Source organism: Gavialis gangeticus, unplaced genomic scaffold (assembly GCF_001723915.1).
Source record: "Gavialis gangeticus isolate Ggan-Ray unplaced genomic scaffold, GavGan_comp1, whole genome shotgun sequence".
NCBI classification, from domain to species: Eukaryota; Metazoa; Chordata; order Crocodylia; family Gavialidae; genus Gavialis; species Gavialis gangeticus.
In genome coordinates, this window is record NW_017729022.1 from 75,783,331 (window position 1) to 75,797,126 (window position 13,796).

A 13,796-nucleotide genomic window follows, 5' to 3' on the forward strand; every position below is an offset into this window, starting at 1 on the left:
GGGGGCTGTGGGGCAGGGCTGGGGAAGGTGGCTGAGGGGAGGGGGGGTGCTGCCAGCCCCAGGTGGCACACTGCAGCCAGGTGCAGGGCTGGGGGGTGAGGGCAGGGATGCCCCTCTGCAGGGGGCTTTGTGGGTAAGTGATGCAGGGCATGCATGCTGCCCAGCTGGCTGCCCAGGGGAGGGGGAGGCTAGTATGCAGCCAGCTCTGCAGCAGTGGCAAGAGATGGGGGCAGAGTGGGGGAGGCTCACATGCAGCAGCCACTTACCTGTAGGGCCGTGCCAGCAGAGATGGATGCCGTGTACAAGACCTCCCCGCACTGCTGCAGAGCCATGCGGCTGGCCGCAGGGGTCAGCAAGTGTCGTGGTGGCCAGACAACATGCAGCCATCCCCACCACTATCCTGCACCATGCAGTGGCCACTGCTGCTGCTGCCCTGCAGGTTTCAAGTTTTAGTTCCCCTTCCCCCTTCCATTTTGCAACTCTGTTAGAAAAAAAATCAGTAAGGACTGTCAGACCTAGCAGTCATGATTCTTACCTCTCCCAAGTAGTTAGAGGGCAAGTGGTTTTATATCATTCTTCCTTGGAACCAGAAAGTTTCTTGGGATGGTACTAAGTATCTCTGCTCTTTACGGCCAGGGACAGACATTTAGGAATGGTTAAAAGAAGCCTGAGCCCAAATTGATTCAGTCTTTGCAGTTTAGTCTAACCTGGCTAGGCTAAACCAGTTTGTAACTGCTCAGACACCCCCTCTGGACTGAAAATATGCAGGCAAGTGCCTGCAGTGACTCTGGCTAGAAGCTGGGAGGAGGGGGGTGCTAAAGCAGCCCTCCTTTCTTTCTACAGTGCTGAGCCGAGGGGGGTGCGGCCTGATTTAGGGAGGGGTTCCACCCCTCTTGAGCAGCCCCGCAGGGAGTTGGTAACACAGTGTTTTTCACCCCTAACTCTGTTCATCACCTCATTAAGAAAACAAACAGCTTCTCTCATTAGTTCACACTCTTCTTAAACAACTTTTTCTAAGGAAGGATTACCAGCTATCTGTTGATTAGCTCCAAAGTTACGGTCCTGTCTGCCTTCCGTCTCCCATAGCACAGACTGTAGCCAGCATGTGGTCTGCTAGTTAATGCTGAGAGGTGTTTGTGTAAAGCAGAGGGAGGGGGATCCTTGCTTGAGCAGGAAGTGGTGAAGAGGCAGGGGAGGGGCCAGCTCTGCTCCACTGGAGCAGAGAACAGAGCCTTGCTCAGAGCTGCAGAGCAACTAGGATGCTGGAGGACTCAGATTTAATTTAAACCAAGAAGGGGTCTCTGACAGACATCACATAAATTGGTTTGACCCAAATCAGTTAAGTCTGCTACATTCAACCAAGCTTATCTCAAACTGGTTTCACCCATTTTCAAACTGGTTTATGTGCACTGAACATCTGTTCTGTTACAGGTTTAAACCAGTTTCTGTGTAAAGTCTGTTCCTAGCCTACAGGTTTAGCATAAGTTTACAAGGAGTTGAGCTAACACCAGGAAACTAGACCATTGGTACATACTGAACCCGAGACTAGGTTCAGGACCTCGGGAAATGTGAACCATTGTCTGCTAGTTTTTACAGGTGTAGCCTAGAAGGAAGATTCCACCTCAGACAGTTCTCCATGCAGTCAATCTTTATTATAGCAGTATTCTCATATTCACATCAAGTACATAGAACTTTTTGCCTTTTTATATAATACAGAGGTTTTTTTTAAATAACTTTACACAGAAATAGTTTTCTTCAATCTGAATTTCAGCTATCAAATTTTTTAATATGTTTTCTTTAAGTCTCCATGCTCTCTAACCAAACTGGACAATATTTCCCATTGTACAAATTTACATGAGAAAAGACTCCAAAGTACAAATGACGGGACTAGAGCAGGAAGGGGTAAAAAAAAGTAAAGGGGAGGGAAATAAGCGAGAAAAATAATTTGTATTGGCAATTACTGTGGACACTGGGGAGGGAAAGAAGGGAGTTGCCATGATCAATGTAACAGAAAACTGAAAATAAACATTTTCTTATGAGTTAAAAAATAAATACAAGTTTTAAAACAATTACTCCATTGTAGTTTTTCAAAAGCAGCTATGGAAATCTACTAACACAATTGTTTTCTTAAGTAACCATACTAGACCTTAGACAAAGCAGACTCGTGAGACCCTCACAAACCTCTGGTGGTAAAAAAAGAAAATACAGCTTAAAGGAATGTTGTGTTAGCACAGAGTTTAAATTGGGGAACATACATTTCATTGCACTATGTAAAAAGAAATAAAAACTATAGAAATTTTCCCTTTCCTCTCTTGCCTAGAGTACTCTGCTCCTCCAGCAAGCCTGTGTATTATGAGATAATGCCATCTCCTCCTCTGCTGTGTTTAAGCAAGCCAGCCATCTTACTTTTCCCCAGGGGGTCCAATTACTGCATGCTCCACTTTCACAAACTTAATGAAACATTGATTCTGAATCCTTTGTGGATAAAAGACTTTGCACCTTTCCTAACCTAGGAAAAGCAGCATGCTTGAGTGAGGAAAGGACAGACTGTGCAACTAAACGCACAAGAGATTACAAACACTTATACCTAAATTCCTTCAAAACGAGATGGAGGACTACAAGAAAGCAGTGGCCAGCCTGCATGTGCGTTTTGACCCAAGGAACAGAGGACCCAGCAGGAAGCTGATGGCAATCTTCAGTTTTTTATGGAGGGTAGGGACAGGGACCCCTCTGCCCCATACAGGAGCCCAGAGCTAGACACAGTGCCAATTATATGCATAGGAAGGTAGGAGGAAGAATCTTACTATTCTAGTTCAGCTGTTTTAGCCCAATGGCTGGAGTAGCTCTGTACTATAGGAGAACCCATGCAACAGACTCTCCTACCTCTCTTGCTCATTGCCAGGGTTTTTTTTTGGAGTCTGCTCCAACAGAGTTCCCAGGATTACAGAAGGAAGGGCAGGTTTTGCCTCAAGTCCTGCTGAGAGAGATTTTATTGTTTTTTAAAGACATATTTAGATAGGCAAGGACTTTTTAAGCTGGTATCTTTTATTGAACCAACTGTGGTTGGGATAAAGTTAGACAAGCTTTCTAAATGCAAGACTTTCTTTAGGTCTTACAAATATACATAAATTTAGATGAGCACAAATTAAATCAGGCAGACATAAGGCAATATATGCAAGTTGGCCACTGTCAGGTTTTAGTCCTGTGAGGAAAAAGGGGGTAGGGTGGAACACAAGGCTCAGGAAGGAACAATGTGCATGTCTTGTTTAAACAGTTCACAGCTTTGAATAAAAAGCACATTTATTGCACTTATATACTTTTTTTAGATTTAGACAAAGTTATTTAAATTATACCCCCAACCTCACAACCCCCCACCATCCCAGAATAACCCTCCACCCAAGTTTGGTCCATTTTGCCCCTCAAGCCTCATCATCTGCACCCACAGACGGTGAGCTTCATTGCTTGTCATTATGTCCTCATGTTCTACTGTATTCCCAAACACACAAAACAAATAAACTGGGTTCAAACAGAGTGAACACACAGATGCAACACAGAATGACAGTTGTCAAAATAAAACCAACCATTATTTAAAAACCAAACGAATATGGTACACATTCTTCTGCTTTGTATTTTACTAACTCAGAAATAAGTTGCACAGGATTATTCTCAACTACAGCTGATGTAGGTAGCCAAACAAAATGACTGGGCAGTATTACGTAGGTTGCAACTGAGTGAGGATGGGCTGAATATACTGCTGCTTTGACAATATAAACCTAATGCATAGGTAGTTTAAAGAAGTCCACAAGTATTCCCACCTGCCTACTCCCTTTAATAAAATTACAAAGGGGCGGGGGGTTGTTGGTATTTGTTTTTAAGTAGGAAAGATGCTATTTTCTTAAGAGTTCTTTTAGTGCAGAGGTTGGGAAGGAAAAAGTATTCCAGATACTTCTTGAACTTTTAAGTAAAACGTTAAAAAAATTACACCCTGATCTGTAAAGGAAACTAAAATGGGGTTTTAAACCAGACTGTCATTTTGTATCAACTGTGCATTTAAAATTGCATGTGTCTGTGTAACAGAAGCACATCCAAAAGTTTTTCCATCAAAAAAAGGCAGAGAAGAAACTTTGAAAAATGTTTAAGAACAAAGACCATTCTCTTTTCCTTACACACCAACATGAAAAATGACACTAGTATATATGTACTGCCAGGAGCCTACACAGCAGTTTGAAAACTGAACAAAATACATCTAATTCAAACCTCTCTCTTCCCCCAACAACACACCCAAGATTTTCCTAGGCAAATGTGAAATTACAGAATATAGGATCATTTAAACAGTAGCTGATGGAGAAATTTAACAACTCAACAAGAGGTCTGAGGAAGAACCCAAGATGTGTGCTGGTATTTCATAAGACAACTATCCCCCAGACCTGGAAATTAGTTGTACACTGTGATGTACACAGCACAACTGCTTATACAAATTCAACCTTCTCCTAATCTAGATCTCACATCTCATGCACTGCCTCTTTCAAAGGTGCTGTGGATGTTTACTGCTTTTAGCTCTCCTTAGAACTTTATATTACATTAATAAGCTGTTTGGTCCTTGGAAGGACCATTGTAAAAAACAAAACAAAACACACATTTTACTTTCAGAGTAGCTGCAAGTTGCAGATTTACTCAAAGACAATCATGTATTCTACAAACTTTATTTTTGAATCAAACACCAGGCATTTCTATGAACCATCTTCTACCACCCTCCCCCACTTTAGTTAAGTTTACAAACTACAACTTTTGCTTAGGTGCATACAAAACTACTGCACTGGAATTAAACCAAAGTCACTGCTCCAGTTACAAAGCACCCGGTTATGTATTTCATTGCATTCTTAAGTCAGAAAGGCACACTATCATTTGGCAACCTGCAAACGTAATGTTTTGGGTAGCCTCATATCTACCATTTAATAGGGTTTATTGGCATCTTCCCTTCATATGGAAAGTATGTGCTACCTTTCACTTCCTCAGTTTACTCGCACCAGTTTCTCCATCTGGCTCTTTCAGAAATTGTACACACCCCCTTTATAACTACTACTACTGTTTTGTACTGCTCATGGTGCTCACTTACTAGCTTCTATATTTGCATCTTTGAAACTTAAATGCAAACAAAATGGGTTTACCTCAACTGCATCTGCTCCTGCCTGCAATGAGTTAACTTGCCAGGTGAGAACTAAAGCAACAAAGAAGGCTATTTTTAATCTGTGCGCCAAAGCAAACAGACTTAGTAAACCCATGCAACTAATAAAGTGTAGTAAATAAAACACCTCTGATAAACTAGAATGTATAACAAACAAACAAAAAAAGCAAAGCCATTAGCATTTTTGAAGTGATGCCACTTCATCATGTTCATTCACACAATTCATCTTCATCTGCACTTTGTAGGTACCTAAAAAGTTAGACTGTAATATTACATCCTGGTATTTTTTCAATGGACGGAAACACACTTGCCTACAGTACTCTGAATAGTTTGTGCTACAGAAACTGCTCTCACAGTCAAGGAGGAAATACTCCACAGAAACCTATAAGCTGGAAAGGTGCAAAATGTTTGCTCACTAATTCAACCCTCCACTGACATCTTTAATATCTGTGCAGAGCATCAGTAGCTCTTCAAGCCCAAGGTTTTAGGGGCCTTTGAGTAAAGAGAGGGCTCCTTGTCATCCAAGTGTTCTGTAAAACAATCCATACATTTTCAGACCAATACAAATACAAAAGCATATTTGTGTATGATCTTCAGTGCATTTTCCTTCTGAGGGATCTGTGTAAAGGCATGATCTTTAACAGGTCACACCCTCCTACTGTTTATTCATTTCATGTCATAACAGGCCAAATTTTATCTTATAATGTGCAAACAGCAGCTGTTACTGACTTCAGTGGAAGTCATGGTACAATGGCAGTGGCAGAATTTAGTTCAAAATACCAGTAACTGTCAGGGTATTTTATATATGATTTCAGGTAAGAAATAGATAAGCAGAAGCAGATTATGTAAAAGACCTGCAACAGCTTCATGAAAAATAAGAGCAGCAGAACCAGGCTCAACCTAGAGCCAGTCAGCACTTAGTTAATGCTGAAGCATGCTTAAAAGTCTGTGTTCACACTGCTTGGCATTACTATTGCCATGGTGCTCCAGCTCCAGAGAAATATAGTACAGAGAAAAAAAAAATCTTTCACCAAAAGGGACATGGGATAGATCATGTGACAGGTCTTCTCTCTTTCCAGGTCCCCGCATGTGCTGGGGGTGGAGGGAGGAACAGGGGACAGGACATTGACTCCACCAAATCTTGGAGTGGGACTACAGGTGCTCCCAATAGTGGCTCTAGAAAAGGTTTAACTGTATGCTCAGATATTACAGAGCTGAAAGCAGTGTGCTTGTAAGTGTACAGGTAATTTCACAGTTACAAAATATTTAATAAATCTTCCAAACCATGGCATGCACATTATATCCTAGTGCATCAAACTGGAACATCAGAGAGGAGCTGAAAGCTGCCTGATGTTAGCCAAGGGACCTCAGTTTATTTACTTATTTTTAAGTTTGCTATTTCTTGCCCCCTGGCTGCTATTTGGGGCTTTCAATTCACATCTCTTCCTCTCCCGCTGTTTACTATACATTTGAAGGGCACCTTTTAAGACTTATCCTGTTTTCATGCACAACAGTCTTAGTGATTTCTGAAGGAACAGAAAAAAATGCAATTATTTACAAACCAAGTTCCCTGGAATGTTCTGCATGAGGATTAAGCTGATCTTAATACAGATGGACAAACACGAAGTATTACAAATATATGAAGGAAAAGAAAAGGTAATGGAAATGCATCCTCAAAGGATTCCTCTAAACAGCAGCTAAACAGTTTGCACGTTGCTCAGGAGAAAGTCATTAAAAAACACCCCAACCTCTCTCATGTGCTACTTCTAAAGTGCTTTGCAAGACAAGGATAGCAACTTTCCTTGTGCTTTTCCTATGGGTTCAAGAAGCATACTGTAGGCTGATGGGTAATGAAAACATTGCAAAATAAATTCATTTCAAACAAGGACACAAAAGAATTCTTTACTGCTATATTTTAGCAGAAGTACGTTGTCGCTAGCATGAAACTGTGAAAGGGAAACTAGCATATTTAACAAGTACTCTGAAATGACCATTTTTTAAATGACCAACAACATACTTGCTCTAGCTAGATCTTCTTTCAAGAACACAGGTAATTTCTGGCATGCCCTACATTTACAAACTCTGTCTCACAGCCCATAAAAATGCAGAAGAATGAGGGGGAAGAAAAAAACCCAAACACTGAGCAGCAGTATTTTCATCGTCTTGATGTTCATGTTTGCTAAACTTCTCAACTGTGTTCTGACAACTCTGTTCCTAGCCTCCTTCCACCTTGGTTCTCCACTGCCGCAGACAATATTGTGTTCCGATACTGTGCTAAAAGAATGCATTATGATTTCATTGGACTATGCCCCGCTGCTCGCCACACTGGAAAGTAGACACTACTACCACACATTTCAATTTGTATTAACCTCAGGAAGGAAGTAAAATCTAACAGCATCTAAAGACCCACAGCAGAGAAGAAGAAAATTGTGCTTTTTTGTTTTTCAAATGCATCCTGTACACATGAATTCTATTCATGTACCAACATGAATTGTATCATTCTCATAGTGACTTAAAGTCACTCACTATTGCTGTTGCTAATGTTTGTGGAATTAATATGAATACACAGTATTTCAGTTATATTTTCCCACTTCAGATTAATCAGGTCCCCTTAACCCCAGTAAATATTTATTGATAAGTGTAATAGACCGTCTGTAAAACCATAACATTCCATGGTTTTAAAACCATACTCCATAACTGATATGTATTCTTCCCTACGTCCAGGAACTCTCTTCTGTACATAGGAAAGGCCCTACTAACTCTCCTAGTTAAGGAAGAAGCAGCATCTTCAACCAATACACATGTAGTTAGTGGGAACATTACATTTATATACATCTAACTCCTTCATTGAAGCATCATGATTTTATTCACAAAAGGGAAAAGCTGCCAATTAATGGGGTCAGTTCTCCTGCCTCAAGAGTGGGATAAGCCTCAAACTAGAAGACTTCTGCATGAGTCTGTATTTCTTTCTAATTGGCTTGACTTGCCTCAGTACAAATAGTTTACGTTCAATACCACATATATCAGAGATCACATCACAAAATAGTCTACTAGAGGTAAACAATGTGCTGAACTTTATTTTTTTTCCCTGACTAGGTAACTTGTTAAAAAGCTACCAACAATTTAGATACCAGGTTTGGAGGACAGGAAAACAAGGAAATTTAAAGTAGATACCGCCACCTTTATTTTAGTTTGCAAACTGCAGGAAAGGGAAAATGGAGGAAAGGGTATTAAAAGGGAAGAAAACAATGAACAGAGAAGAGGTCAGTGTGGATCCAGCAAGTACCGTTGTTATTTTTTGTTTTTCAAATCTAACATCTTGCCACTGAGACAAGATGTTCCACGTCTGTACACACATTTACCAGAGGACACCGAGTAAAATTAGGATAAAAATAAAAATCCTTTAAAAACAAGCTCTCTAAAAGTACCAAAAACACAGATTTTTGGAATGTCTCATTCTAGGGTTTGGGGGGTTGTTTTGTTTTTTTGTTTGTTTGTTTTCGTAATATTTCCATTCAATTCAACCTGAGAAAGTTTTGTTTTTCATGTTTATGAAAATATTATGTATTGGTAAGGTACCTGGCATTAACCTGCACCCTCATTTAAAATAAAACTTTTAAAATAGGTACATACACCATTCATAGTCTGTCACAGTTCTACAGATGCTGGATGCGGTAGCATCTCTGATGGATACAGTGTATCAGATGATACAAGCCCCCCCCCCAAAAAATAAGAGGAAAAGTTGCTACAGTTTTTGTTAACTTGAGTTTGTTGCTGGACCTACGAGAGGAGGAGCTTTCTAATCCTTCTGAAAGATGACAGTTACTGGAAATGGGAAGGGTGTGGGAGTTGAAATAGGTTATAAAGTAAATCTGAAAAAAAGATGCAGCAGCATCCCCTTTTCCTTCAGATTAACCTCTTCCCCAGGCTACTACCCACCACTCATAATATCCAATTTGACTGGGATAAAAGTAAAGAATTTAGACCAGTTGAAATGTCTGATGTTTGGGTAACATGAAAAGGGGATACTGCATTTTGTCCCATAAATCAGTAAAGCATACCAGGAAAAAAATCAGAACGGAGAATGATTCTTTTGATTAGCACTCTCATCAGATGTTCTGCCTCTGATGATTCATTTTTAGAGGGAGAAAGCTGACCAGCAGACCATCCAAAGCAGCAGTTCCATCCCTTATGCCTGAGCACCAAAGTCAAAACATGTGTGCCCTCTCCACTCTCCTGGGAATGATGCCAACAGTACAGGCAGCCACTGCAGGTCTCCAAATGCACGTGGTCTTTTGTATTGAAGGAGAAAAAATGGCAGCAGAGAATTCTGGTTCCTAAAAAGATCTTCCCCCCTTGTGTTGGACTGGCAGATCCATTCTGCTCCACTCCAAGCTTATGGATATCTTTTCTCAATTGCTTTAGGTTTTGAGGAGCAGAATAGAGTTCTGATGTTAAGAAACAGTAGGAACACAAGACTTAAGTAACAGAGTGGGTGCTGCCATGGTGCTGTGGCTACTTGAACGCTGCAAATTCTCCTGTAGAGGGAGGACAAGACCTTGGTTTAAAATCTCAAATATCAACTAGACAGAGATTTTCTCAAGTCTAGTTGAACACTAGACTGAATATCAAAGATATTAAAAAATGCAACAGTTAAAAGTTAAGGCGCAGAAAGCTCCTAACTGTAGTGACAGAACATCAAGCATCTTCAGAACTTATTTTATGGAAGTAAGATTTCTTAAAAGCAAGCTGCGACCACTGGCCCAGAGCAGAGGTCTGAAAGTTCACGGGAAGGGCCTTTCATCAGGCGTTTTAAAATTTAAAAGTTTCATTTGAATTTAAATTTCTAAGCTTCTTACCTTCAGATTAATGTCCCTTGCTGGACAGTGACAATTGTCATAAGTGACAGTTTGGGTGCTCAGTGTCAGACTGTAAACTAGTTTCTATCCTGACTGAAAACTGATTTAACAACAGAACTATTCTGATTACGTATTAACCACTAAATATTACACATTCAAGTTCCTTTAATTATTAAACCAGGATTAAAATACATTTTAAACTAGTTTATAAACCAAGATCACGGGGAAAAAAATCAGACGTAAGTTTGTGAATTCTCACTAGCTCAAAAGTAGACTGTTTGTAGTGCATGCACGCACTAAACATGGGAAGCACAAGAATCAGTACTTGATTTATCTTGGCTTTGAAACAAGCCCCAAAAGCTATTCTGGAATCATTTAATATGCAATACACATTTATATAGTGCCCTCCCACAAGATGACAATTTCTCTTCACACACATGTTTTGTTCAAGCCTCCTCAACCTATGAGGTAAGTGATTATGTCCATTTCAAAGGTGAGAAAGCCAAGGCACAGTGATTAAGACTGTTGCCTGTAGTCGTTCTGGAAGTCTGTGACCAAACCTAGAACAGAACCCAAACCACATGTACTCCTCTCTAAACCCATGTTTTAGCCTACAGGCTATCCTCCCCACCAATAAAATTGAAGCCACACCATCTCCCTTTCCCAAATCACTAAGATGTCCTATGAGTGAGGAAAAGAAACCAGGTTACAGTCTCCATTGCTAGCTTCCCATATTATTTTGGGGGTAGTCATGCCCCTTCCTGAAAGATGATACCAAACAAAGGAACTTTCAAAACTCGGTTCTAATAAAGGCTGATTGGGAAATGCATAGAACATAGTCTTTGGTTTGCTCAGCAAAGGCACTAGAATATTGTTACATTCAAACGACCGCTCTATCTTGGTGTCCTTCCAATCAACTCTAAAACAGTCCATATCATCTAAAGAAAAAGAACATATAGTACATTCTTATGTTTATACTCAAATCATCAGAAATAAAATCAGAAATATTCACAAATAGCTTTGAAAAATTTACATTAGTTCAGTTTAAAATGACACTCGGTTGCCACCGGGGGTAAAATGGCCTGTTTCACAGAGGAAGGAACCAAGAAAGTTGACTAGGAGCCTCCATGAGAACAGGAAAAGTGCATATAGAGTCTGGTAGAAATAGTTTTAATAGGAAAGCACATGCTATAAAAGGCACATGAGCATATATATAAAGAAGCCAGGGCATATGAGAGCCTCTAGAAGGTCTTAACTAGGAAAAAAGGGTCATGGGAAGTGGGTGGCTCATGGTCTCTAAATGAAGGGGGTTGGGATACAGAAAAAGTATTAGGCTCAGATACCTACAGGAAGAGAGAGCCAAGTGGCATACTGTAAATTACTAATAAACATGCATCTTGCTTGTTAATGGTGGCATTAAGTAGAAGCAATGCAGAAAGTTTCACAGCATTTATAATTTTTCCAAACTACCCCTTTACCAACTGGAGAGTAAATCCTTCAGTAGAATTTCTGTCATCCTTCATTTGGCAAAATTCCAATATGGCTTCTATAAATGCTTGTACTTTTCTGTGCACCAACATCCTACGTGATGCCAGAACAGCAAGAAACTTGAAGGGTGACATTTCATTCTGTGCAGAGGGGTATCATAACTCCTATGTACCACACAAGCCTTCAAATAAGGTTTTAAAAGGGGTTAACTGGGTCTCTAGTAGTATACAGGCATTATTCCAGCCTTCTGCACAGAAACAATTTTCACCTACAGAACAGCAATACAGACATTACAGCAATGCTCTAATCACTGCTCCCCTTCAAATCTTCCAGCAATGCAACTGTTGATTTAAAGTGAGAAGAGGGATTGAGGGGGGCAAGGGGCAGGCACAAGAGGAAGAAAACTGTCTGGACAGCATCATACCCAGTTATAACAATTTAAAGTTAGTCAACTTTGGTGTCTGATCAGCTTAGCAGTGTTCCTGTAATCTGGCAACATAACAAACATGGAAGTAGAAGCATGTTCTTTGGTAGTTCCAGTACTCTGTAGATGCACAGAACTGAAAGGTAATCCTATTAAAGTATTTATCCACATATTCAGGGTACTATGGTGATAGTTTAGTAGCCCTACAAACTGAGAAAACCTATAATCTGATATACTCAAAGTGTATATTCTTGCCGCTCTCTAATCTAACTTGTCATCCCTTAGTAGAAAGCTCAAGGTTTTGTGTTTTGTACTTGTTTAAAAGGTAGAAAAGTGAAAATAAAATATCACCTCAGAGACTTATTTTGAAGAATGACATTCATGCTTAGCTACACTTTCTAAATGTGTTCTACTTAATTTACTTTTCAGGCTACTTCCTAAATTGCTGATTAAAGTTTAATTTATAAACAAGAGATAGCTCCCTCATTACTCATCTTGTCCTTCTGCCCATTTCTGTTAATAAGTTTAGCTTTTAATTGTTGTTTAGGGATTTCAGAAAATGAAAGGAAAACCAAGAGCAAGAAGATGACGACAGGCCTAAGAGAGGTCAAAGTATTTCAGTTAGTAATGACACAGGGTAGATGAAAAAAGTCATTATTTCAGTCTGTCTTAAGTGTAGTGAAGTTACTTTTCTAACTGGCTGATCTTTTAACTTTTAACTTTCTGGGGTAAATCTGATCTCAGACTGAATCTTAACAAGTGAGTTTAGATGCCCCACCACCCCCCTGTAGTGGGAAGTAATCTAATTATTTTTCCCTAAAATGTGATACTGTATATAAAAAGATGCAACAGGTCTTGTTCTTTGGCAAATGGCTTTACACATCCATACTGCAGGAGTCATCTGTCCAGCCATGTGTCCACAGAACCTTACTGAGCAGTAGTTGGCAGTTAGGAGGCAATTCCTTTATTTCATCATTGCACACATGGAAAACAAACTCCCTACTCTCTTTACCATGAGAAGCCCTGCTTGTACAAGGACTCACTTGAACTCAGACAAGCCACTATCCTCCTCTCAAAGCCCAGGAAACATGCTGTCAGTTGAAGTAAGCTTAGATGGGGTTCTACAATCTGCAAGGACACAAGATCTTCACTCCAGGAAAGAGTGAATGTTAATCTTCAGTTAGCACCAAAATTCTGAAGCGCCCTGCATGAATGGGAACATTTTGATTTAAATCTTGGTGCTCGATAGGATTAAATAAAAAGAAGTTTTTCTTTACCATATAAGAACAGTTTCAAATGTGTAGTTTGGACCACCTCTGCCTACCCTCAAACAGAACTGGCTTTGACATGCAATGAACAAATCCATTTCCAAATGCCACACAAAATTTGAATGACTTCAAAATCCTAGATGTGCTTCTTACACTGTAGATCTGATCTACCACTATTTGAGAGTGGCATTCCCTTCAAGGTCCATACCTACATTTCCATCACAGTAGAGAATTCATGATCTATTGAGGGAAAAACCTCCGTATCACACTCAGACACCTTTGGCTAGGTAACATGTAATTTTGACATATCTCTGTATTTCAGCTAAGGCTGCATTAGAAAGGTGGGGATTAACTTGAACAACCACAATTGTTAATACCTAAAAGAGGCAGTGGCTGAGAATTAGCACTTGACTTTGTTTGTATATTGGTCCTCCATATGGACATGCTAAGACGGGAAGCCTAGATCTGGCCAAACAGCAATATATTTATATTTTATAAGAAGCCTGTCACCTAGCTTCTTTTCCTAGACAGCATATGAGATTAAAAAAATCTACATGTCTAAAAAGGATGCA

General features: G+C 39.9%; 1 protein-coding gene across 1 annotated transcript in view; it reads right to left on the minus strand.

Annotated features, from left to right (window-relative positions):
- Positions 1-1,633: 1,633 nt before the first annotated feature.
- Positions 1,634-13,796, minus strand: part of BRAF (B-Raf proto-oncogene, serine/threonine kinase) — a 148,050-nt gene continuing 135,887 nt past the window's right edge. Inside the window, exon 19 of the mRNA XM_019515423.1 lies at positions 1,634-9,723. Coding sequence (XP_019370968.1) covers positions 9,701-9,723 — 23 coding nt within the window. The 3' untranslated portion in view covers positions 1,634-9,700. The remainder of the gene's footprint in view (positions 9,724-13,796) is intronic.